The following is a 24,042-nucleotide window of genomic DNA, read 5'->3' as shown; positions in this document are numbered from 1 at the left end:
ATACCACCTTGCAATTCCTTGATGAAAAGTGATCTTTGAGAACAAGTCCTGTCTCTGAAAAACATTTTAAGAAACAAATTCATATTTAATTACAGATTATGTTTTCTCATCGGCAAGTTATTCTTTGAAAGTCTTTTGGCATTAAGCAGTGTTGCCTGACAGCTCTGATCTGTATGGAGTTTGCATGCTTGCATGGGGCACCTGTTTTTTCTGGATCTACTCTGCTCACTCTTGTGTCTCTGCTCATGCTCACTTTCATGCTTACCTGGTGTTTCCAAATTGGTCCTGTGTATTTGTGTATTGAAATTGAGTAGGATACCAGGCAGGCATGCCCTGCCTTGTGCTCAATGTATCCAAGAAGACTCTGGGTTGCTGGAACCCTAAACAGGCATATCCAGCCTTTCGCTAATGGATAGATGGTAGAAAACCAAAATATGTGCATGTGTGCATGGATTATTTGGCTTTAGTTCCTTTTTATGGTTTGAAAGCTCAAATTGTTTTGTAGTTATAGGAGTATCTTTATTTTAGCATATGTTTGTACAAACGTCAGTCATTGCTGCAAGATAATAAGATTTTTTCTCATAAACATTATTGAGGGGCCATTGAAATGTACCTTTGTAACTGTATTAAATCTATTTAATTCTGCCCATAAATTCCAAGCTCCAGAGAGTTTGCTTCCAAATGTAATTATTGTACAGTACCAAAGAGGCTGGCTGACCTCCAGCTTTGCTTAGTTGTTGGCAGCAGAGTTTTGTGCCAGAAGCAATAGCTGGTCTCTAACTCTGCAGAAAATAGCATTAATATTCATCTATTCATAAACCTCATACCTCATTATAATGCGATTCCATTTAAAATGCCGTGAGCACTTGAGATGATAAAGACTTTTAGTTGTCCTGATGTATGGAACATTTTTGCTCAGTGACAAAATTGGAAAGAGTCGTAGTATAATTAAAAAGTGCTTTCATAAATGATTCCGATATTTTCCTGTAAGACATGTCTGTAATGGGGCAAAATACCTCTTTAACTTACAGGGCTTTGCAGAAGTTTTCAGTCCCTGCTTAATGTGTCCCATTTTATAAAATAACTTAATATTTTATTCAAAACACGAATGTGCATAGTCCAAAGACTTCTACAGATAGGTTACAGTAAATGTCAGGGAAAAAAGACTTCAGAGAAAATACTGAAATATATTGATTGCATAAACATTCACATTCCTCAGTAAGTCTTCATGGGTAAGTCTCTACCAGCTTTGCTCATTGGCTTGGTGCAGGTTTTCCCCATTCTTTTTGGCTCACTTGCTCAAGCTCTCTCAAGCTGCATAGGAATTGCTTATGGACAGCAGTTTTCAAGTCAGATCACAAATTGTCAGTAGGATTCAAGTCAGGACTTTGGCAGGGTCATTCAAGGACATGAGCCTTCTCATTCCAAAGCCACTCACCTGCAGCTATGGCCTTGTGCTTTGGGACATTGTCCTACAGAAGAGAACTGGGCCCCCAGTTTTAAGACTTTAGCTGTTATGAACCAGTCCCTGATGTCCAGGGACCATGATGAATGGCAGGCCGAGCCTCAAATGCTCAGAAGAATTCAGGGAACAGGAGTTTCAGAGGCAACCTAACTGTGGAGACTATAATACTGCTATAAGAGTGAAGCTGTCTGATAGGTTCAGCTCCATGCATGAAAGACTGTGAAGGTGAACTGCAGTGAGAGAAGGGAACCGTAATAAGAAGAAGACAGCTGTAGAGGATAGTGGAGGAGAAAAAGAGCAGACCTGAAAAAATGGTGTGGAGGAAAAACTTCCCTGCCTTTTCAGTGGCCTTGGTGGCAGTGGAAAGGTAAAAGAGCTCTTCAGTACTGAGTAAAAGTAGAGAGCATTTAGCTAAATGTTGGAGCACTGATCAGGCAGGAAATGATCCTTAAACAGTGTGCTCAATTAGATGATTGGGGTGTGCCTGATTGATAAATTACCGGAGGTTGAGAAATGCCTCCTGGGCATGTGTGCACGGGTTTGGGTAAGGACTGAGACCCCACACAAATGCACTGGTTGCTAAATGCCCCACTGAATGTACTGGTGGGGCAACACAAGCAGGCAAGCCACTCCAAGCCTGGGTATAACATTGGCAGACTGAAACAGATTTTCTTCAAGTATTTACATGCGCTTTGCTCTGTCTATTTTTTCATCAGTTCTAACGTGCTTTCCAGTCCCTGCTTGAGAAAAAGTGTCCTCACAGTGTGATGCTGCCACCACAATGCTTGACAGTGGGGATGGCATGGACTGGGAGGTGCACTGTAGTGGGTCTGCGCCAAATGCATAGCTTAGCATTTAGACTAAAAAGCTCCATCATAACAGAGGCCACTCAGTTAGGGGAGAGGCTTTTTATGGTAATTCTGTATACAGTACCTAAAGGTTTGTGATAGAAAAAGGTTTGAATACTTTCCATTTTTCTTTCATTTTAGGAATCTATTTCTTTCTTTCTTTTGTTTTTTGCTTTGACTTTACGGAGTAGTTTTTATGTATAACAAAATATTTATTTCTACTTAAAAGTGTTGCGGCTGCAAGCTGTAAAGCAACAAAATGTGAAATCTGTGTCTGAATACTTTTGCAAGTCAGTGTACATGTTGCAACAAAGCTCTGAACTCTATGGCTTTATAAGCAGGTGGATGTCAGTAAAACTGAGCAATCCCCTCAAGCTCTGAAAAACATATCCTACATAAATGACAAGACACATCACATTGATACACATTAAAATGTAAGCCCTTAATCCTACAAGACTAGTTCATTTAAATGTTTTTCTCCAGAAGATCTGTGGAATTATACATACAGTACTGTATACAGTAATACACACTGTACTTCATAAACATACTACAGTATTTGTCTGAAGAGATTTAGTTCCTTTCACATACTTGTAGGAGAGGACATAGATAAAAGGAGGCCATTTGCTGGAGTTTTTTTCCCAAATCTTCCATCATTCATGAGATTTGTTTTTGGTATAAGTTTACTTTTTATTCTTAGGTATTTCTACATTTGTATTAAAGTATCTCACAGACAAGCACTTTTTCAGATTGTGGATTTTAAATAGCAGGGTGCAAGTTGTTTCTCAGAGATTTCTGTAAGGAAGTGAAAGTAAGGTGGATGTGCTGAAGAAGAGTCAGACCGTCATAACTCAGAGTTTTATAGAAAAGTCTGTATATACAGTATATGATTTATGACTCACACTGCTGAATTGGTGATTCTACCAATTAAATAGTATACCCTTAGATAACAAGCTCCATAAATCATAAATCATCCAATAAAAAAATGTCCCAACAGGATCATTCAGTCAGATTTAGTTTGGCCATTGAATTTCCAAAACAAATTTACAAAGCTTAAATGTTCTGAATATTTTCAAAAATGTTAGAGGGTATAGTTTTACAGTAAATCAAGGTAAACGTGTAACAAATCAGTTAAAAAAAGTATTCAAAGACTATTACATGATATCAGAATGCTAGAACATTTGAATCCAATTTGGTGCACAGAATCTAACTCACCTCGAGTATGTTCAGTAATAGTTGTGCGATTGTTACGATTAAGTCATACAATATTCATTCATGACGTTAAGTTTACTGTGTAAAAGACAAGGGGTCAAGGTTCCTTTTTTTCTGAACGGCAATGGCAATTATAATAACATTGTCAATAAAGTGTTGAAATGCACCTGTACAAAACGATGGAAGCTTGTTTCTGTGCTCTAGTCTGTAAACCATATTCACTTGCCAAGCTAATGTTCTTTGTTTTGGAATGGTATGGTTAGGACTGTTACTAAGTTACTATGATTGCAAAATGTTTTATCCTTTGATTTCCGCTCAGACGGGTATACTCTAAATGTTCTGCATTGGAATTTCCAATGCATGATACAATGCATTTAAATCAAATAATTTATACATATCTTACCACAATTTATGTATCATTGATTAAATCTCACTACATATATTTTAATGCAAGGTAATGTTTTAAAGATCAACAAGGATATCACAAAACATTTAAAAATGTGGAATTCTTAAAATAATAATTCAAAATAATTCCTGTAAAATATTTTCATATTAGTTTGTGCCTTTTGATTTCATGGATTTTTAGCTATTGCTAGGGTTTTTAGAGCCTTTGAGTCATAACATAATGTATAAAGTATATACAGCTTTCATTTTTAGATGTGTGCTCAAATCATATTTTAGGATCTTAGGTGCCTCAGGATATTTGTCAACCTAGTTTGATCTTTACATTGATTAGAATTAATGAAAGAGCAATCTGAAATTAACTGAGATCTTTGGTTAATTTAAACCTCAGCTTCTAAGGAACTGGAGATCCAGTCCACTCCCCCAAATTCCTCAAAGTTTGACAGCTTTTCCTGTAAGGAGTGGTTTGTATAAATTTGGAGAAGCTGTTAAATTGGACTGCAATCATGTGCTGTTTATAGACCCACTCAGAATAGTTGCTAACTAAAGCACTTTTATCCCCACAACACATCTAACAGCATCCTGTTGCTGGGCAGATGCTAATCTAGGTTGATATTAACAAGGCCTTCTTATTGGTTTGTGATGTGGGAGAGGCTGTATAGTTGCAAAAGGCCATGCGGAGAAAGCCCTTAGCTGATTCATGGGGCTCCTAATGTGTCTTGAAGTACTGTAGTTAAAAATGTGAGATTAGATTTGTATTTCCCACTAGCTGCAGTGGGCATCCAGCTCAGCTTCATGTTACTAGCTGAGTAAATACCATTTTGTGATCTGATACTCAGCCCTCTGTGGTGTGGTACACTCAGCGCCATGTCCCATAAGCATACCACTGAAGGTAATTTATTACTTGTCAACCTTGTGTGGTATGTTAAGTCTCTTTGGTTAAAGCACTTCAGTATTTTTTTAGTGCATGGTGCAATCTGCTGAAAAACATTGCTGGCATTTACAATTTCTTAAAACAAAGGGGAATATTTAAATTCTTCTCTTTTAAACAAGTTTTACTTGCACTGCTACTGATACAGTATGTTTAATCTTGTTGGCATAGTTGTACTGTATATTCATGTCTTTTAGTAGCAGCACATGGCTGACATGGTTGCACTATGACATCTTTTGTATTTCCTTTGTTTTGATAAGATAATTGGAGGACGTTTTAACACCCTTCTTTTCCAGGATTATGCATATATTGAGCTGCGTCTTTTTGTCCGGAGACATCATAGCCAACTCTGAAAACGAATAGAGTTACATTATTTAATGTCTAGGTTTACATCTCAGATTTAAGAATTCAGGTTTATGTTTGAAGGGTTTGAATTGATCTGTGTAGATCAAACAATTTCAGTGATGTTACTGCTTACTCTCATTATACAGTATATTCAATGCATTGTTTGGAGACAGATATTAATAACATTACTTGTTCCTTTTATATGCCTATAGTGATAAAACCTGTGATTGAAGTTCCACTTGGGAGCCGCAATATGAGAATTACAGCAAAAGGACCTGATTATCTCAGTGAGTATATATAAAAACTCCTACATTCCTGAAAATACAGAGAAAAGTACTGAAAAGCCAGTTGTTTGTTAAGCACCATAGAAAACAGCACATTAGGTGGAGAAAAAATCAAAAGTTGCCCCAAAACCCACTACTTAACTACTAAAAACTTGTCCTGGAAAATATAGAATATACAGAAATTCAGTGTAAAGGCAAAGATAGGGACAGATACCCATAATACTTTGTAAGTTATCAGTGCAATAATAATAATGAATTTGTGGACACAAAGGGCTTTTCAGACAATGGGGACTCCTCTCCCCCACCACTAATATGCATCACCAGCCAGTTCACACATCAGCTTTCACTGGGGAAGAGAATACATTAATGAAGACAATTAATAGCTCTGTCCAATACTGGGAGCCTATCCTGACAAGCAACAGGTTATAGGCAGTGGGATGCCACTCCATCACAGGGCAGACAGATATGGGCACAGATAATCACACACTCACTCCAGGGCCAGTTTTCCAAGAAGTCATTTAGGGACTGTTTGAGGAAACAGACAGCATCCTATAAATTGAATCCAGTGCTCCAGCGTTGTTAGGCAGCAATGCTAATTACTGTGCCACCCTGCCACCTGAGCGATTCTATCACATTAAGTAACAGTAAATGTTAAAGGTATTTTCACATTAAGATTTTAAGCTCATTCCTGCAATAGGACTTTGAAGTGTTTGTTACACTTGTGCTGCTCCTCTTATCTGCCTATTGCTGATAATGCTTCTGTCTGCATCATGCAGCATGAGCAGCAGATCAACAGTGAACAAATGGGAAGCTCTGCAGATATTTTATTTTTTCCTTACACCCTTACCATCACATCCTTATGGGCCACTCCTCTTCTCAAAATCACTGGGTGATTGAAAGGGTGCTGGTGATCCTAATGAAATGCCTGATCCTAATGAGTTTCTTCCAGATGTCATTGGGGGTCATGTAGGCCCCTCTGGCTGAAGTGCATGACGGTTTGATGAGCCAGCCAATTATAGGCCAGCTCAGCAGTGAGGTGAATTATTTCATGGTGGTGAAATAATGGAATTAAAACACCATTTTCGTTTATTGAATGGTCTCCTCTGCTGTGTAATTATTGAACAAGTTGTACTACAGTATTATGTGGTTTTGCTGGTGTCCCGTGGAGATTGTGTTATTGAGCGATAGGTTAATACGCATCAGAGGCGTTACCAGTGGATCTCCAATCTGGAAAAAACGCAGCACAGGTGCAACACACATGTGTTGGAGGCAGGGCAGATTGAAAACCCTACGCAAATGCAAGGAATTGATTAATTCAGTTAAAATAATTAAGCTTAGAATTGGATTGTACAATTTATGGGATATTCAAAATCAAAATTGATCAAAAAGGTTAACATATGGAATGAAAAAAAAGTAAGAAAACATACATTCTTCAGCAGCAGCTTCCTCATATTTCCCAATTTATGATACAGTAGGTCACTGTTTCCTTTTCTCACTACCCAGAGCAGCTGTGTTAATGACAATAATCACATTATATATAAAATATTTCTAGGTGTTGAAATTTATGGAGATGAAAGTGCTTTTTAACGCACTAGTTATATTATCATTGAGTAGCCTTAGTTTCCATTTCTGCAAAAAAGAAAGAAAACTATCTGTATATCTACAGGTACTGGATCACTTTCAGCAGGAGGCTGATCCTTGGATGAGGTTAAAGTCTCTCTTCCTTCAGGCTGTTACTGTGTCTCATACTTATTCCTCTTTTAAACATCTGGTATCGTCTTGGCAGCATATCAGCTGTCTGATTTATGAAAGAAGTCATCATACTGCAGCTCGAGCCACTGAATACTATGAGAAACCCCTTGTTCCATATCAGTGAAGTTTTAAAACATGGAAGTTCTTACCTCAAAAAAAACCAAGTTCTCTCTGCACTCTGTATACTACACTGAACACAAGTACCATGTACTGTATAGCGCTTGGCACCAAAGACATTGCCACATTTTGTAATGTTACATTTGTAATGTAATGTACCTTCTCTGTGCTGTGCTACAGTACATACTGTTAACAACAAGGGTACCAAGACAGCAATAAATTAACAGCGATAGGCCCTTTCCCATCAACTCTTGTGATTGGCCCATTAGGAGATACCATTCTAGTCTTAATTACCATTCTAGTCTTGGAATGTAGCTGAAGAGCTATACAATCTTACAGGCTTACAACTGATGTTAGTAAGCTGTCCACTGGAGACTTCAACAACTTATTCTCCCACAAGAATACTTTCTTTTCAGACCTACCCTCCTCTACCAGTATTTTTAGTATGAAACAATTTTTCAATTGTTGGTGGCAAACATCACAACACAGAGTTCCAGGCTTTTTGGCTATTTGATATTTCAAATACTGGATTTGAAAGTGAGGTTGAAATTGCTTTAACAGCTCGCTCCTAAAATGTCAAGAGACTAATAACAAGGATGGATAAACATAGAGAAGTTTTAAGGGGAAAAGAGCTAAAACAGTTCAAGTGAAAGTTTAAAAACTTGACACGTGAGAGTCTAGTTCATAAAATGGAGCTGAAACAAAATGTTATCTGAAGCTCATTAGAAAATGTATAGTCTTGTTTCCTTCATAAAGGAAATTTTAGTAGTCTATGAGATTATGTGTGATTATTTTTTATGATATGACAAGCATTTTCAATATTGTTTCAATTTCTGAAAACTCTGAATTTGTTCTCAACATTCCAAATAATGTTGAAAAGAGATCACACTTCAATATTTTGAAAAGAATGAGACAAATGCTATTTTGAGTTGTTTGTTCATGGAAAACATTTTTTAGGAATGTTCTGCCTTGTGAAAACTGTGAGGATGATGCATTCTGATAAATGAAAAGCATAAAACTTTTTATTCAGTAATTTGTTAATATACAAGTCTACAAAATACTATAGTAGTTACATTTGGGGTTTCTTTTTCCCCTCAAACACTTGTAGCAGGATCACAGTTGCTCAAAGGGTGGCACACTGGTGCAGTGGTTAGTATTGCCACCTGGGTTCAGTTCCTGGAGTGCTATCTGCATGGGGTTTGTATGTTGTGTCTGTGTGCGTCCTGTGATAGTGTCCCATGTATCCTGCCTTGCGCCATTGCTTGCTGGGATAGGCTCTGGTGTCACGTACAGTACTCAGTACTAGATAAAGTAATAAATACTTTGACAAAATCAAAATACTTTGATTACTTGATAAAGTAATTGCTCAACTTGCACAACATAAAATAGGGTTAATGGATTTATGTACCTGTTCCCAGCAGATCATATTGAAAGTTCTGTAGCCTCAATTCCTGCCAATTACCAGCTCCAGCTTCATATAAATATGGGAATATAGACCATAATTCCACAGTATTTATAACACTCCTGTACCAACTCCATCCCTATTGCGAATTTACTACGTCTTTGATTTATCTTAGGGGACCTGAATTCAAGTCCAAGTTACCAGTGGTTGTCCCTCCAATCAAAGCCAAACGTATCACGCAAGCTCTTTCTTTCAGTTGAATTAGCTTTTCTGGTCCTGTATTTGTAATAGGCACTGTACCAACCTACATGCGAGCATGTAGGCAAGAGAGATATTCACTAATGGGCAGACAGGCAAGGGAGCAAATACTGTAGATACCAGAAAGTAACACAGAGCAGTTCAGCTCAGAAGTCGGTAAATCAACCAATAGCACAACCAATATCCCAATGTAGTTCCACAAAAGAGAGTTCAGAAGCACAGGAGAGAGTTCCCCATCAGACAGGTCCTGGATGAGCTCAAGTAAGACACTAACACCACAAGAGGTGATCCGGGAATGTTCTGGAAGAAGAGTCAGAGATTCAAAGCCAGAAGTGAAAAGGGGGAAAACACAGAGGCTTAGCAAACAAGCACTAAGACGGAGCAGGGAGGTGCTGTCAAAGCTGTGTTAAATATCCTGCTGAAAGAAGTGTATATTAAAGTATATGAAATGATTAAATAAGTATATTTAATATTTAATTATACACAGGTGGGATTCACAATCTGTCCAATCATGTTGCCAGGGGAATGGGCTGATTAGCAGATTGACTGCCAGCCATGGTGTTACGGGTGCATGAATCAGCTCTTCTCCTAGAGTGGGTGTCACAGTATGTTGATGGAAAGAATTTGGTCATTTCACCCTGAGTCGAATGTAGTAAGATTCTTGGCTGTGTATAACCTTGTTTTGGAGTAGTCCCGAGTTGTATTACGGTACCACATCAAGTTAGTGTTTCCTTTCAGTCATTGAGTCTCAGACACTTCAGGGAAGAAAGGAGGAGCACAACTTCACCACTTCAGGAACATACGTCATAGAGAACACAACAGTGGAGGTCCAGAAAGGCCAGGACAGGCAGACTGTCAGGGCTCACGGGCCCCTGGGAGCTGACTTTATAATAAAGGTAGGAGCAAGAAGTCTTTTCTTTACTATGATTACTTATCAACTTATTTTTAGTACTTCCAAAAAATTGTCTGTGTAAAAGGACAACTCGTCTTCCTAATTTTAGTTATGTGTTGTAATATTTGCAAAATCTAACCTTCCAGAAGGCTTCTGCTACCACAGCAGCATTATACTGCATATGTACAGAATAAACTGACGCACATCTACAGTATGTTAAATTGAGCCAGCATGCCATGACTGTTCTGATCATCATCATTGTCTGCAAAGCAAGGCTTGAGGATATTCCATTGCATGTACTGTGTAAGATGCTGTATTTAATATGGAACAAGTGATGTAATGCCTCTTAAGATTTGGATCCACGCCCACAAAGCAAATTTACTGCACATTATCCACATTAGGCTTGTTTAGTTTAGAAAATAAGTTGCTTTAATCTAATATGTTTCATTAGCTGTTGCATTTTATTATTAGTTTTAAATCATTTCTTTAATCAAGACTCCATAATTTGTATGATCCAATATCTAATTTGGATGCCATTGTTTATATAAAAGATCAAATATCTTGGGTTAGGGTGAGAGTTACTAATTTATGTTGCAACAGCTGCTTTATTTTAGATAAACTTTATCTGTGATCTTTATTGTATGCAAGGATAAATAATGTGGTAAAGGGGCCTTGTTAACAAAAAAATTGGCTTTTGCCATTACATTTCAGGAAATGTGTTTGTGTAATAAATACAAATAAAATAAATAGAACTGGCAGTTTTAAGATTGAACTGTTTTCTAGAAAGAAAATTATCGATAATTTTACTTGATATTTTAGAGGAATTATTTCAGGGGAAGGAGAACAGACAAAACTAGAGCTGGACTAAATATACTGTACCGTTACTTGGTGTTACTCATTCCTTTATCTTGGTGTAGGCGCAGGTGTGACACAAGAGGGCTAGCTCAAGACTGTTTTAGTGAGCTCACTCCCCACTAATAAGAACAGTGCTTGCACAGGATACTCCCCAGTTGCCTAAAGAGCATCCCCCAGAGGCACTGCGGGTACAAGGCTCACATGAGCTGTGCAGGTCAGGCATGTGGAGGTATACCTGAAAGAGCACTTTGAATCACTTCTTAAAATAACCCAGGGTTGTCGCCATGGTTCACAGGTGACATGTAGGATTATTACATGATTAATAAGGGATTATATGCTCTTAAGATTTTGTCAATTTAATAAATTCTCTGCTTGGCTGCAGGTGAAGTATGCTGCCCCCCGGGACACACTGATACAGTTTCTGTTCTATCAGCCCATCAGCTATCAGTGGAGGGAGACGGACTTCTTCCCTTGCACTGTCACCTGTGGAGGAGGTAAGGCTTCCTCTGTGCTGGCCAAACTGCATAACTCTTTTCTGATATTATTTGTAGTTTATTTTTATAAAACAATCCAAAAATAGTCATCAGAAGCCAGAAGACTGCAGAGCAACCCTTTCTACTGTACCTGCCATCTCTTAAGAACACTGCCACTAACCAAGGCTTGGAATATTTCCATCCGCTGCAGGATATCAGCTGAATTCGGCAGAGTGCACTGACATTCGCTCAAACCGCGTGCTGCCAGACCACCACTGCCGCATCTACCCTGAGAACAAGAAGCCCAAACCCAAGCTGAAGGAGTGTAATATGGACCCCTGCCCAGCAAGGTTGGCAGTGTTTGTGCAGCTTGATAGTCATTACTTGTGCAAATAATAATGATGGCTTTTGGGGATAAAGATATGCCAAGTGTATCGAACATTTTAGATGATAGCATTCATCAGCAAAGGATGAAGAGTACAGCATTTGTGAGGCAGGGTCTCAACATTTGTGAATTTAACATTCTTGAAAATGCTTATTTGCAATTCGGTCTGGCCACATGCGTCTTGGATGATAGAAGAGGAGAGCAGGATGAAACTGAGCTGAAGGTTGTTAACCGCAACTTTCAAATTAGCTGCCTGGAGACAGAGAGAGAAAGTATATACTGGACTCAGAGGAAGGATTCATAATAAGTGATTACTTTGTTTGTGATTACTGTTGTTTCTGTTAGTTGATAGGTGTTGTTTAAATTAACTTAAAGCCAATGCATTTGTATTTTAATTATCGTCTTGTAACCTTACATTCTATATACTGTGGTACATTATCCAATCGTATAGGAGTGGAATCGGTTACGCGCAAATCTGACTATTCGTGATGGTTCTCTGCACTTAACTCTTGCAAATCTTAGGATCCCGATGTACATCACTTCATAACTGAATAATCTAATTCCACACATTGTACTGGAGATCCATTTTTTTTCTGTGTATCCTTCCATTCGTCTGTCTGTTCTAATATCTCTTCGTTCAATCACCGTGCTACAAGAAACAGAACTGTCGTACACCTTCTCATTTGTGCAAATAAAATGCAAAAATATATGTGCACACAAAAGCAAAATGAGAGCAGAATTCAATAGGATAATATTCTGTATTTACCATTTTTATGGTTTTAAACCGATTTGTACAATTTTCTCTTTCAAGTGATGGCTTCAAGGAGATCATGCCTTATGACCACTTTCAGCCTCTGCCCCGGTAAGTGGTAGTAATGCCCTGACAGGACTCAGGAAACCAGAGCCGCCTGTATTTCACACCTCTAATGGCCTAAATCATTGAATAAAATAACTATCAAGTATGCAGCTGCTTTTAAAATAATTTAAAGTTGTAATAACATGTATTTTTGCAAATAAACTTTGATAGTTCAAACTCAGAAGTCAAACCCAGAAGAAGAGTCAGCGGAAACCCATTGAAACTTGTATTTGTCGCATTTAAATTAATGCGACAAAGTAAAACTAAATTAAATTTGTTTTTATTTTTAAATTCCTTTTTAAATAAACATTCCTGTCTATAAAATATAGCATATTCCATACATTTATATCTTACATAATGAAGAGAGTGTAGTTTTGCATGTACTTAAAGCTACTGTACACTACCTGCTTCTCAAGGTTTAAGTGCATCTTTACAATGATTTATTATTAAGCAAAGTACACAGTGGATCGTTTAAACTGAGCTGAAATCTTGACCTCTGCCCATGGCAACTTCCTACAGTGGCATATAGGTGATGATTATCGACGCTTCAGTGTTGATTTATTGGTTTTGACACCATCTGTGTACATATTTCAGCTATTGCTAGAGGCCATTATTCATATTTTAGAGGGCTTGTAGCTGCAGTACACTACTGTACTTAACATGATACACATGATAGCATGATAGCTTGCTTTCCTGTCACTTTCAGTTTGCTTCAGCTTTAAAATATATTTTTACAAAAGGACATACAATTTGTAACTGACATATACTGTAAATGGTCATTAATACACTGTAGTGTAAAATGTCACTTGTGCATGCTGGGAAACAAGACATCATTGTAGCTTTATTCTTCCTTTCCAGTACTTTGTAGTTTGAAGTTTGATTTCTTGTAGCTTGTTGGCCTTTTAGGCTGCAATACTTTCTTCATGGGATGTTTTAGTGGGCTCAAAGGGTATATTCACAGTAAGGCAGAATTTGGTATTGGAAATAAAATACTGTTGGTAAAAAAAAGATTAGCAGAACTTATTTCCTTTAATAACTATGTAAACTCTGAAAACCCAGTACTCAAAAACATTATAACATTGATTGACACAATCACAGTGGCAAATTTGTTTTTTTTTATAGAAAATCACTATTAATCGAATTAATAGAGCCATGTAAAAATCTGAAGAGTTCTCAAACAGAACTGTAGCAGAACTGGAAAGGAACAGTTGACCTCTCTTCAAGAATCATCACAGGGAAATTCAGAAGCATTTCATTAGAGCAAAAGGGGTGAGAATCCAAGGAACATTTACTGGAAAGTTTTGAAGCTAATTGCTAGGAGTATTAGAAACAAAATGTTTCCAATAGAAGCAGAAACTGTCCTATTACCAAGATGGTGATGCAATTGGAATTGCAGAAACTTGGCTAATGGTGATGAAGACAGGACAGGAAAGATGATACATCAAGAAGAATATGTAGGCAAAGGCAGTTAATCTAGAGGAATGAAAGGTCCTAGAACCTACAGTATGTAGTCAGACTGATACAAACATTACAAATGCTTCATGTTGGTAATATTCTACAGATGACCAATATTAATATTAATATTAATTCAACATTGTATTGAAATTATGTGCAAGGATGAAATGGTTTCAGCGGAACTTTGACTTTCCTTGCAGAGGGATTAAAAAAAACACAAAAGAAATGTTGGCAGCTGAAAATGAAATTGTAGGCAGGAGTAATGACTGTTTTCTTGCTCAGAAAATGAAGATGAAAATACCACTAGGGATCATAGCGTGGCATGCTTGAAGGTACATTTGAAACTGTGCAGGTAGAGTTCAAATCAAAAGGTTTAAAATTTAAGGAAATCGGATTATAAAGGAATGAGAGCTACAGAGCGGGGCTAGATGGGTATCTTTTGGGACGGCCTAAATAGTGTATGAAATCCGTGGAGAATGGATGGCAACATTTTAAAGGCATTCAACTTGAAGTACAGAACAGATTACTTCCAAGAGTAAGTACCTCAAATGTGACTCAAGCAGTGACCCAAATGGTTTTAAAAATCAATTAAGAAAAATAAGGAGGAAGTAAGCACTTCATAGAAACAGCTGCAAGATGGAATGCAGTTAAAGAATTGCAAGCTTGGAAAAAAAAAACAAGAGAAAGAAGAGAATATTTCAATGGGAGACTGAATAATTTTTTTTCAGTTGTGAGAGCAAAAGAATTGGAGAGTATGAAGTAAAATCTATCAATGGAAAACCCTAGATGATGAAAGGAAAATTGCAGATGTATTAAATGAATATTCCACTTACTGTAGGTGTTTGCCAGTGAAGAAATAAAAAAACATGCCTCAAGATGAGGTACAGTAGGACAAAGTTCTACATTATATTTGACTAGCATAGATGAGGCAGAAGAATTACAGTACTGTATGTGTACTAGAAGAACTTAATATTAACATATCTCCTGGGCCTGGTGGTTTTTTGTAAATTGTATTGAAGGAAACAAGAGATGCTATACGTAGGTCACTAGTGAAACTTTTTGAACAGTCACTCAAGGCAAGCTACTACCCATGAACTGGAAAATTGGTAATATGATAAATCAATGAATCATATTTCTATTACATATGGGTTTATGTAATATTAGACCTGATCTAGAGGATTACTTACTGTATATCAAAATAAGATCCTTGGAGATAGTTAACATGGTTTTATAAATGGTAGATCTTAACTACATTTTTCATGAACAAGCAACAACAGTGAGAGATGCACACAGAGCACATGATTTGGTACATTTAGATTTTCAGAATGCTTTTGATGCAGTTTTGCATTAAAAATCAGGCTTCAGGGCATGCACATTAGGCTTATGGGCTTTCAAAATGTTGTGGTTTTACTTTGAGAGCTGGTTAATGGATAGAAAATATAAATTATGGCTAAGGGGTGAATACTTCAATTGGGTGATGTAATTAGCAGAGTACCACAGGGATTTATATTAGGACCATTGCTTCTCCAAAATTATGTCTATGATCTACTTAGATATCTAATATGATATAGAGGTACCAAAGTAGTTTAGCAGACATAGTAGAAGCTGCAAGAATAAATTTTAAAAGTTCCAGGACTGAGCAAGAAAACTTGTAATGTTGACAAAAGTGCAGAATATTACATGTAGCTGGCAAAGGAATAAAGTATACTGTAGATGCGTAAGGGGTAACACTGATCTTGAACAAGTTATTTCTGAAAAAGATTTGGTATTTATATCGACATGTTATTTACATCTTCTAGACAATTGGGGAAAGCAATAAATATTTAAATCAAGGAGATTATGTGCTGAAAATGTACAGTATGATAGTAAGACCACATTTGGGATATTGTGTAAATTATTGGTCACCATGTAACAAAAAAGATATTGCCGCTGTGGAATCAGTCCAGAGAAGTGCAACTAGATACACTCTGGGGCTTAAGGGAATGTCCTATACTGACAGGCTAAAGGAGCTAAACCGTTTTACTCCTCTCTTTATTACTTTTGTACTTGAAGTTTCCGAGGGGACCTGATACAAATATTCAGAAAATCCTGATAGGCTTTGACAAAGTCAACACAGCAGACTTCTTTAGAATGAACAGTGAAACACAATCCAGGGGGCACTTGTGGAAACTGCGTTGAATTACATCGTGCAGTTCAAGCCGAGAACAGGAGGCACTTTATTTACTTCTGAGGGACTAGAGCGTCTGGAACAGCATTTATTTTAAGAAATGGCTGGATGTGATCCTTGGGTCACTTAGCTACTATCTTCTAAATGCTTTCATTGGGCTCTGTGGCCTCATCTTATTCGTAAACTTACGAAAGGAAACCTGTTAGGGAGGTGTAGAGTACATCTTTGATGATGAAGCCATACACGCGGGATGTGAAGAGTATTTCACTCCGAGGTGTGTTTGGAGTGTAAACCTGCAATGCGTTCTCTATTTCCCCAGCTGGGAACACAACCCCTGGACAGCATGCTCGGTGTTGTGCGGAGGGGGCCACCAGGAGAGGAGCGTGGTGTGTGTGGAGGAATCCATGCACGGCCAGATATCCCAGGTGGAAGAGTGGAAGTGCACGTACTCGCCCAGGCCCTCACTGAGGCAGACCTGCAACGTGTTTGACTGCCCCAAGTGGGTGGCTATGGAATGGTCCCAGGTGAGCTAAGATTTCCAGAGAGTTTCTGCTCTTCCTGGGAGGCCTGCTGTCACAAATCCCCCGGACGACTCCGAACGAACCCAGTCAGTGATTAAATAGAAATAAATATGAAGGAGTGGGAGTAACGTTGGGCAGGCAAAGAAAAGCAGAAGCTGGATGGACAGAAATATGAATTTTCCACAATGCGGTACTACATTGTATTGTTATTACAAACAGATTTGAGTTTATCTAGTGCTCTTGTGTTTTTTTCCCTCATGTAGCAGAGGGAAGTATTAAATTAACTTTAACTTCAAGTCATGTCTGAACAATAGTAATGTCTCCATTGGTCGGAATCCAAGTTGTGAGCACATTTAAAACCATTCTGTATAAACAAAAGGTTTTTGTAGGTTTAAGAGGAAGGACAGTTACTAACTCTGGGTTATATAGCCATGACAAACTGTAACATTTGTTTAGTTTTGACTAAATTCATTGGGCTCCTTCTAGCCATTTACGGTTTTATTATAATTTCTCCCAGTTTAATCTTTATGCCTCCAGGCTTCTTGACACTGTGGGGGTGGGAGTCTGTGAGAGGATGCACTTGAGTCTGTTGATTTATTGTGCATGAGAAATGGAGTCATGTTTATATCCTGAGGGTTGTCAGGGATATGGCATTGTAATTGCTTGTTAATTTTCCAGTGCACTGTTACCTGTGGCCGCGGCTTGCGTTACAGAGTGGTTCTGTGTATTGATCACCGCGGACAGCACACAGGAGGCTGTAACCCACAGCTCAAGCCCCATATCAAAGAAGATTGTGTGGTTCCTATCGCATGCTACAAACCCAGAGGTATGCTTTACTGTCTGCAGCGGCCACTAGTGTTAATTGCGCAAAGTGATCATATTATATTAAAAAAGACTGCATTCTGTATTGCCTGACTGACTGAAATGCTAGACCTGTCATTAGGTAGTCTTTTGTGCTCCATCTGGGAACTCTGTACCCTCAGTACATTTGAAGAAGATTGACACTTTCCTGGGTAGAAGGCTATAAGCGCATGCCTCATCTGCAAAGAAGAAAGAGGTATTAGAAGGCTGGAGAGGCTAATTCACATCTGAATATAAAAAATATTATAAATTTAAAGTCACATGGACAGGTTATCATCTGTTTCCAATTCATGCAACAGTTACTGTACATTTCAGGCATCTTTTCTTTCCCTCACCTTGACTTTAGATGCCTATAGGGTTTACTCTAAAAGTATGGATGACAGGCGATGCTAAGCAAGAGCCTGGCTCCCCAGACAACCGAGTGATGAGTCAAGTCTGAGAAACGCCAGAGCAAGAACAGCTCTTAAGGATGACAACAGTGGGTTATATGCACTCCGCCAGTTAAACGCAATCCTTCCTGAGCCTGATAGATTGTAATGTGGAAACTATCTAAAATTGCAGCCTGAAAAAAATCCAGGAGAGCACTAGAGTACAGTAATGGCTACCGAGAATAAATACAATAGCTTTCTGTGATTTTTGTTTCTGAAAGTGTTTTGCACGCTTGTGTAAAACAAGTAGTTGCAAATGGTAAAAATCAAGCATGCAGTAATTTGTAGAGTTTGGGGAAAAAAGAGGATGTCTTGCTTATCTGTAGCAGCCATTTTATTGATGTAACCTAAAATAATTAGTTGGCATATCAATGTTGGTGGCTTACTCAGACTAGTAGGCTTTGTTGGGGTTTTAGAGAAGTTTTCTACTTTAGCCTCTGCCTATACCTCTTGCCAGCTAGCAAGATGAATTGCAGAGCAAAGGAACACTGAAGTACAGCCAGATTGCACAATGTGCATACACATCAGAGAAAATATTGCTACTTCAGTGCCACTGACCGCTGTCTCGGGCCTCATAATGTGATTAATAACCCTGGGTGTTTTTTTTCTGAAAGAACAAAAATCTTTTCAAAATATTATTTTCGGTTCAGTAACATAAGTAAGAACCAGCTTGTTTAATGTGTGGGGGAGCTCCTTGATGAATAAGATGTCCAGCTACCACAGAGAGGAGAGTCTGGTCTCTGGCTTCTGATTAGCAGTGAAGTAGGCTGTGATTTATATCCCTGCCAGTGGCTTACCATTTCTCCCTACCACTTCTTCTCTCTCTTGTAGAGACAAGGAAGGGAGTTTTCTGAGAAGAATCACAATTAACAACAATATATATTCTTTGACATGGATGTCATTAATCCGTTGGTGATCCCAGGTGAAAGGGTTAACTGTTTAATGGCACTGGGATGAACAAGCAGGAGCCAGTTAGGCTTCATAAGTGTTCCATCCCTGCACGACTCTGAGGGCTCAGATGAATGATTTATGCATTACACTCTTCCAGAAAAACTTCCTGTGGAAGCTAAACTGCCCTGGTTTAAACAAGCACAGGAACTGGAAGGACCCAGAGCTGCTTCAGAGGAGCCAACGTGAGTTCATATCCATTAATTTTCATCTACTCCTTAATGCAGCTTTTTTCTCATAACCAAGAAAAGCACCTCCTGCTTTCACCATCAGTAGAGATTGCTCCAGAGGTGTGTGAAAGAGAGAGCTTCATTGGAGACGTAGAAGTGGTCTGTGTGTTTTCTTTTGTATTCATATATCAACTTATCCCTTGTATTTGTGGATCCATTATAGTAAACCCAACACTCATTAAAAGCCACAGAATATCCTGAGGGTGTTTCGTCTATCCTTCTACATAGAAACAAGTAACATATCTGATCTTTTGAAGAGCAATATCGCATTTTCTGCTGAGTGAAGTGGTTTGCATTTCATTTTATTGCTTCAGTCTTAAGGAACGCACTTGGATTTTCTTTATATCCCATTTTGTTCTATTAATAGAACTATCTTTTTTATGCTCTGAAATGATATTTTCATTAATGGTGGCCAAGGGATTGAAAGCAGCTCTGTTTTCAAACCCACGAAACGCATTCATGCCAGAATACTTCTGAATGATAAATACTCATGCCTTTGTGGTCTACCAAAGACAGATATCTTAGAAGCTCATAAAAAATAAGTGTTACAGGAATGCGGGGTAAGTGTATTTAAATGTTCACGTAGGGAAAACATGGAGCATTCACAGCTTGACTATTTTATACTTAACTATGACATTAAGTATGGTGTCATGATGATTAGTGCTACTGCCTCACAGCTCTTGGTCCCTGGGTTCATTTCTGGACTGGGGAACCTTTTGTGTATCCAGATGTGCACCCTATGATCCCAAGAGACAGTAATGTGGGATCTGGACTCATAACTGGAAGTTTGTGGGGTTCATATCCCAGGTGAGTCACTGCTGTTGTACATTTAAACAATAAGCTTCACTCAGATTGCTTTAGTAAAAAGTTAGCTGCTTTTGAAAACAGTGTCAGAAAATAAATAAAATTGGGTTCAGGTGTTCTGTTTGGAGTTTAAATGTTCCCCTTGTGTATGTGTGAGTTTCTTCCAGGTGCTTTGGTTTCCTCCCACAGTGCTGAGATATAAAACGGTTGATTGCTTGACTTGGTTTATTCTCTGATGTGAGTTTGTGTTTGAACTGGTGTTCCATCTAGGGTGTGCGCTGCCTTGTGCCTGTTGCTTGCTGGAATAGGCTCTGGCTCCCCCGTTACCCTGAATTGGAAAAGGTGGTTATGAAATGGATGGATATAAATAAAATGCAGGCTCTGGGTTGCCTGGATTAAGCAGCCTTTGGATGAATGGATGTAATAATAATGTAATAATAAAGGTAGAGGGACTGTCAGTTTACATTTACCGTCGTCCTGAGAAATTGTCTTAAATTATGGTTTCTTTTACTAAGTCTTTTTTCAGTAATAGTACTCATTTGATTGATTCTAATAAAATAAGGTGAAATTAATATAAAGTGATATTTTCATATATAAGAAATCTATCACTGTGCACTGACCCTTTTAATGCAGAGGGCATTTTTGCAAATGTACTCACTTTAGCTCCATACAGCAGTTCGTGCTTTCTGTTATTCCATTCAGATTTTTGCGCAGTTATGTCAGACAAATTTAATAATTCTGGCGGACAATTTCATAGTAATTTTTAGAAATCAAGTCTTACACTACTGTGGTCAGTTCTGAGAACTGGACAGCTTTGACATCTCTTGCAGTTCACTGTCTAAGTGCCTTTCAATCATTATGCAGCCATTCCTTGTAGGAAAGGTGTCTGATTTTTCACCAAGTGCGCTGAACTGCCAGCAAAAGTGGGCATAACAAGAGGAGGCAGCTTGGTTCTGAAACTGACATGCCTCTTCTCCATTTCAGAATGTCCTCTTCAAGTAAAGAATGAAGCACTGTACTCTGCTCATTATTAAAACCCAAACCCCGCTCAGACTCAACACTTGTTTAATTCTGGGTCCTTTAGATCCTGTAGCCTCTTCCAAAGGCTTCACCCCTCAATCTGTGCCATTTCCTTTACAGCTTTTGTTGTTAACATTAAAGTTTTGAAGATTGAATGAATCGTTAAAATAATGGAACAAATCACTAATATTTTCTGTGGTAACAAGTCACTGAGTGCACAGTGTCTGTGGCTTCACTGAATTACTTAGACCTATTATTTATGCTGTTTTTATACATATTTACCAATGTTATGTGAGAGTACATTAAAGATCTTGACCTCCAAGATCTTTAATGTCAGTCACATGAAGCACTTTGATTCTGATATCATGACGCCTCTTCATATCACTGCCTCATTAGTCAAACCCTGACATGTTGTGTCTGGGGGGAATTATGGGTCTCATGAAACTAAATCTCACAAGTGTAGGGATTATTTATAATAATCTGTACTGTAAAGTGCGTGTTTACTTGTAGGGATATGTAGTTGGAGAGATTTAAATGCTTTGAAAGACATGGTACTCTTATGTTTGTAAAACAAATAAATGGGCTGTTTAATAGTTTCCTTTAATGCACTGCAATTGGTACATTATACTGCAATTGTTAATAGCAAGAAAAGTTTATGGAGGTGCAGTGCACATTCACAGGAGTGAAGGGTGTATAGTGCATTAAATTGCTTATAATTCATGATATTGATGTTGCTTCCCTGCTTGACAAGAAACAAGGATATTAGATAACACCAGAGCATACTGTATGACTTGGTATATTTAGATTATGTCTAGAATACCTCTGATATGGACCTTCATAAGAGGCATACATTTCAAATTAAAAGCTATAGGAAACCAAGGTAATGTAGCACATGAATGAGAAGAATTTTTAACGTGAAAACAGTGTGATGGTGTATATGTTGTTGTGCCACAGGGATCTGTTTTAGGTTAGTTACAAATTCTTAGCTTCTTATACGGTTAGAAAGCTAGTTAAATTTGGATAATACAAAACATTAAAAATGTACAAACTGAGACAAGGGAAATAATGAAATAGACACAATATCGGAAACTAGACAGACACTTGCCAAAGGAAATTTAACATTAATAAGTGCAAAGTGATTTATTGTAGGCAAGGAACATACATTGTATGCTTTGCATGGGTGCTTCTGTGTTGCAGGAAGATAAACATGGAAGGGATCTGGTTGTTTGTGTAGATTCTACCATGTCCTCATGTGCCAAAGCACACAAAATGCTAAAAGCTAAATTCACAAACAATATTATTACGATGCACAGGAGAGATCTCACTTAGAATATTGGGTTCAGTTTATGATCACCACAGCATCGTTGCTGTCATTTTCATTATTAGGTGAATACTGAATTGTTTCTCAGCTTGCCAAGAGTATGAGTGATTCGCTCAAATAAAATTAATATTATCATCACTTTTTTTTGCAGATTGAAGCCAAATGCTGAATGTTGTATTTGTTCCGATCAATATATGCTACAGTCATTATGCTGCAGATTGTACAAGACTTAATAACAATAGTTTTAACAAAAACATAGGTTTTAGTTCCAGGTTTTAGTGAGCTCTCCATTAACAGAGCCAATTTTCCAAACAAACCTTGACATCATTTCTTGAAAAGCTATAAACAAGCAGAAATAAATTCCTGACATAAAACATAAAATCCAACCATCTGTTAATCATTATTACTGCTTACGATTTCCTTTATCTGGAGCATTTTATTTTTTTATTCAAACAGGCATCCTAAGTTTACAATTTAATAAGCTAATAAATCGCTCAGGAGGTGTGCAAAAATATAATAAAGTTTGACGCATCTTTACTGGATTCTCACATCACATCTGCATCCAGAGCACACACTCACCCAATGTACTTGTCAAGTGTGGACTACCTTTTCAGGGCTTCCAGTTGGATATAGAAGTATACAGTTTGGTGCTATCATGGCGATGGGAAGTCCTTCATTGCTGAACTGTTGGTCTGGCCTTCGCAGCAGCTGCAGGAGAATGATGTCAGCCCAGCGCCATGTTCTTCCTGTGCAGGTTCATACCCGGAGAGTGGTCTCCCTGCAGCTCCACCTGCGGCCCTGGCCTTCAGACCCGGACAGTCAAGTGCCGAGTGCTGCTGTCTTTCTCGCAGACAGAGGTTGACCTGCCCGACGAGGAATGTGAGGAGGACAGGCCCGTGTCCGAGAGGGGCTGTAACCTGGGACCCTGCAGTGGGGATCGCACTGTGTATGAGCCCACGTTCCCCCACTATGACAGTGAGCAGCTGTACGACTGGGAGTATGATGGCTTCACGGCTTGCTCTGCCTCCTGTGCAAAGGGTAATCTGCTTTTACAGGAATCTGATAAGGACGAAGAAAAACAATCTCATCATGCATTGTGTCTGCAGCAGCTTGAAGATAGTGCTAGCTTTAGCCTTACCTTTTAATTGCAGCAGGAAGAGAAAGGGAGAATTTGACAACACAATCTTTGTTTTGAGAAGCAGGAGTTGCAGTTTTAATATTTTTTTCACTCTGCTCTAGTATATTTGTTTCCTGTTGAAGTTTGTGTTTTGGGCAAGCAGATCTTTCAGGTGGCAAAATACATGAATTTAAGTTAAAAACCTGCTTCAGTTGCTGTGACCTTGTATAAACATGGACTGTTTTAGCTTGCCCAGTACTGCTGAATAAGAATCTGTAAAATTACTTTCTCGAAGCAACAAGCATCTAAGCAGCCCTTAGCTCGGGGATTTTAAGGTCTTAAATATCAGGTCTGCACCATGTCATCTGTTTTTGTAATCCTTGTTCTGTTTCCATGTTTCCACCTTTTCTTTATTGACAGGAAACCAAGAGGCTGTTGTAGTGTGTCTTAACAAGCAGAGAGGAGAGGTGGCAGCTGATCACCTCTGTGATGACTCCAGCCGTCCTCCTCTAATGGTCAGACTCTGCAACCTCGGACCGTGCCCCCCCAGGTAAAAACAAACCGTTTAACCATCAATCAAGCCTGGGAGATCGGTTTGCTAAGCAAATGGAGTCTTTATTAATAAATTCTTCACAAGTTATACAGTCCTTTTCATCCCAAGGGATAAGTCGCATGTCTTAATAGTCTGGTCTAAAC

At 38.4% G+C, this 24,042-nt stretch overlaps 1 protein-coding gene across 1 annotated transcript in view; it reads left to right on the top strand.

Moving 5' to 3' along the window:
* Nucleotides 1-24,042, top strand: part of adamtsl3 (ADAMTS like 3) — a 161,431-nt gene that overhangs the window by 103,489 nt on the left and 33,900 nt on the right. Inside the window, exons 8-17 of the mRNA XM_088922233.1 lie at nucleotides 5,413-5,487; nucleotides 9,752-9,909; nucleotides 11,143-11,254; nucleotides 11,445-11,583; nucleotides 12,430-12,480; nucleotides 16,416-16,620; nucleotides 17,296-17,443; nucleotides 18,955-19,039; nucleotides 22,984-23,267; nucleotides 23,767-23,896. Coding sequence (XP_088778359.1) covers nucleotides 5,413-5,487; nucleotides 9,752-9,909; nucleotides 11,143-11,254; nucleotides 11,445-11,583; nucleotides 12,430-12,480; nucleotides 16,416-16,620; nucleotides 17,296-17,443; nucleotides 18,955-19,039; nucleotides 22,984-23,267; nucleotides 23,767-23,896 — 1,387 coding nt within the window. The remainder of the gene's footprint in view (nucleotides 1-5,412; nucleotides 5,488-9,751; nucleotides 9,910-11,142; nucleotides 11,255-11,444; nucleotides 11,584-12,429; nucleotides 12,481-16,415; nucleotides 16,621-17,295; nucleotides 17,444-18,954; nucleotides 19,040-22,983; nucleotides 23,268-23,766; nucleotides 23,897-24,042) is intronic.

Source organism: Atractosteus spatula, chromosome 7 (assembly GCF_055471065.1).
Source record: "Atractosteus spatula isolate fAtrSpa1 chromosome 7, fAtrSpa1.hap1, whole genome shotgun sequence".
In the NCBI taxonomy this organism is placed as follows: Eukaryota; Metazoa; Chordata; class Actinopteri; order Semionotiformes; family Lepisosteidae; genus Atractosteus; species Atractosteus spatula.
Note: the sequence above shows the minus strand (reverse complement) of the source record. Positions and strands in the feature narration are given on the sequence as shown.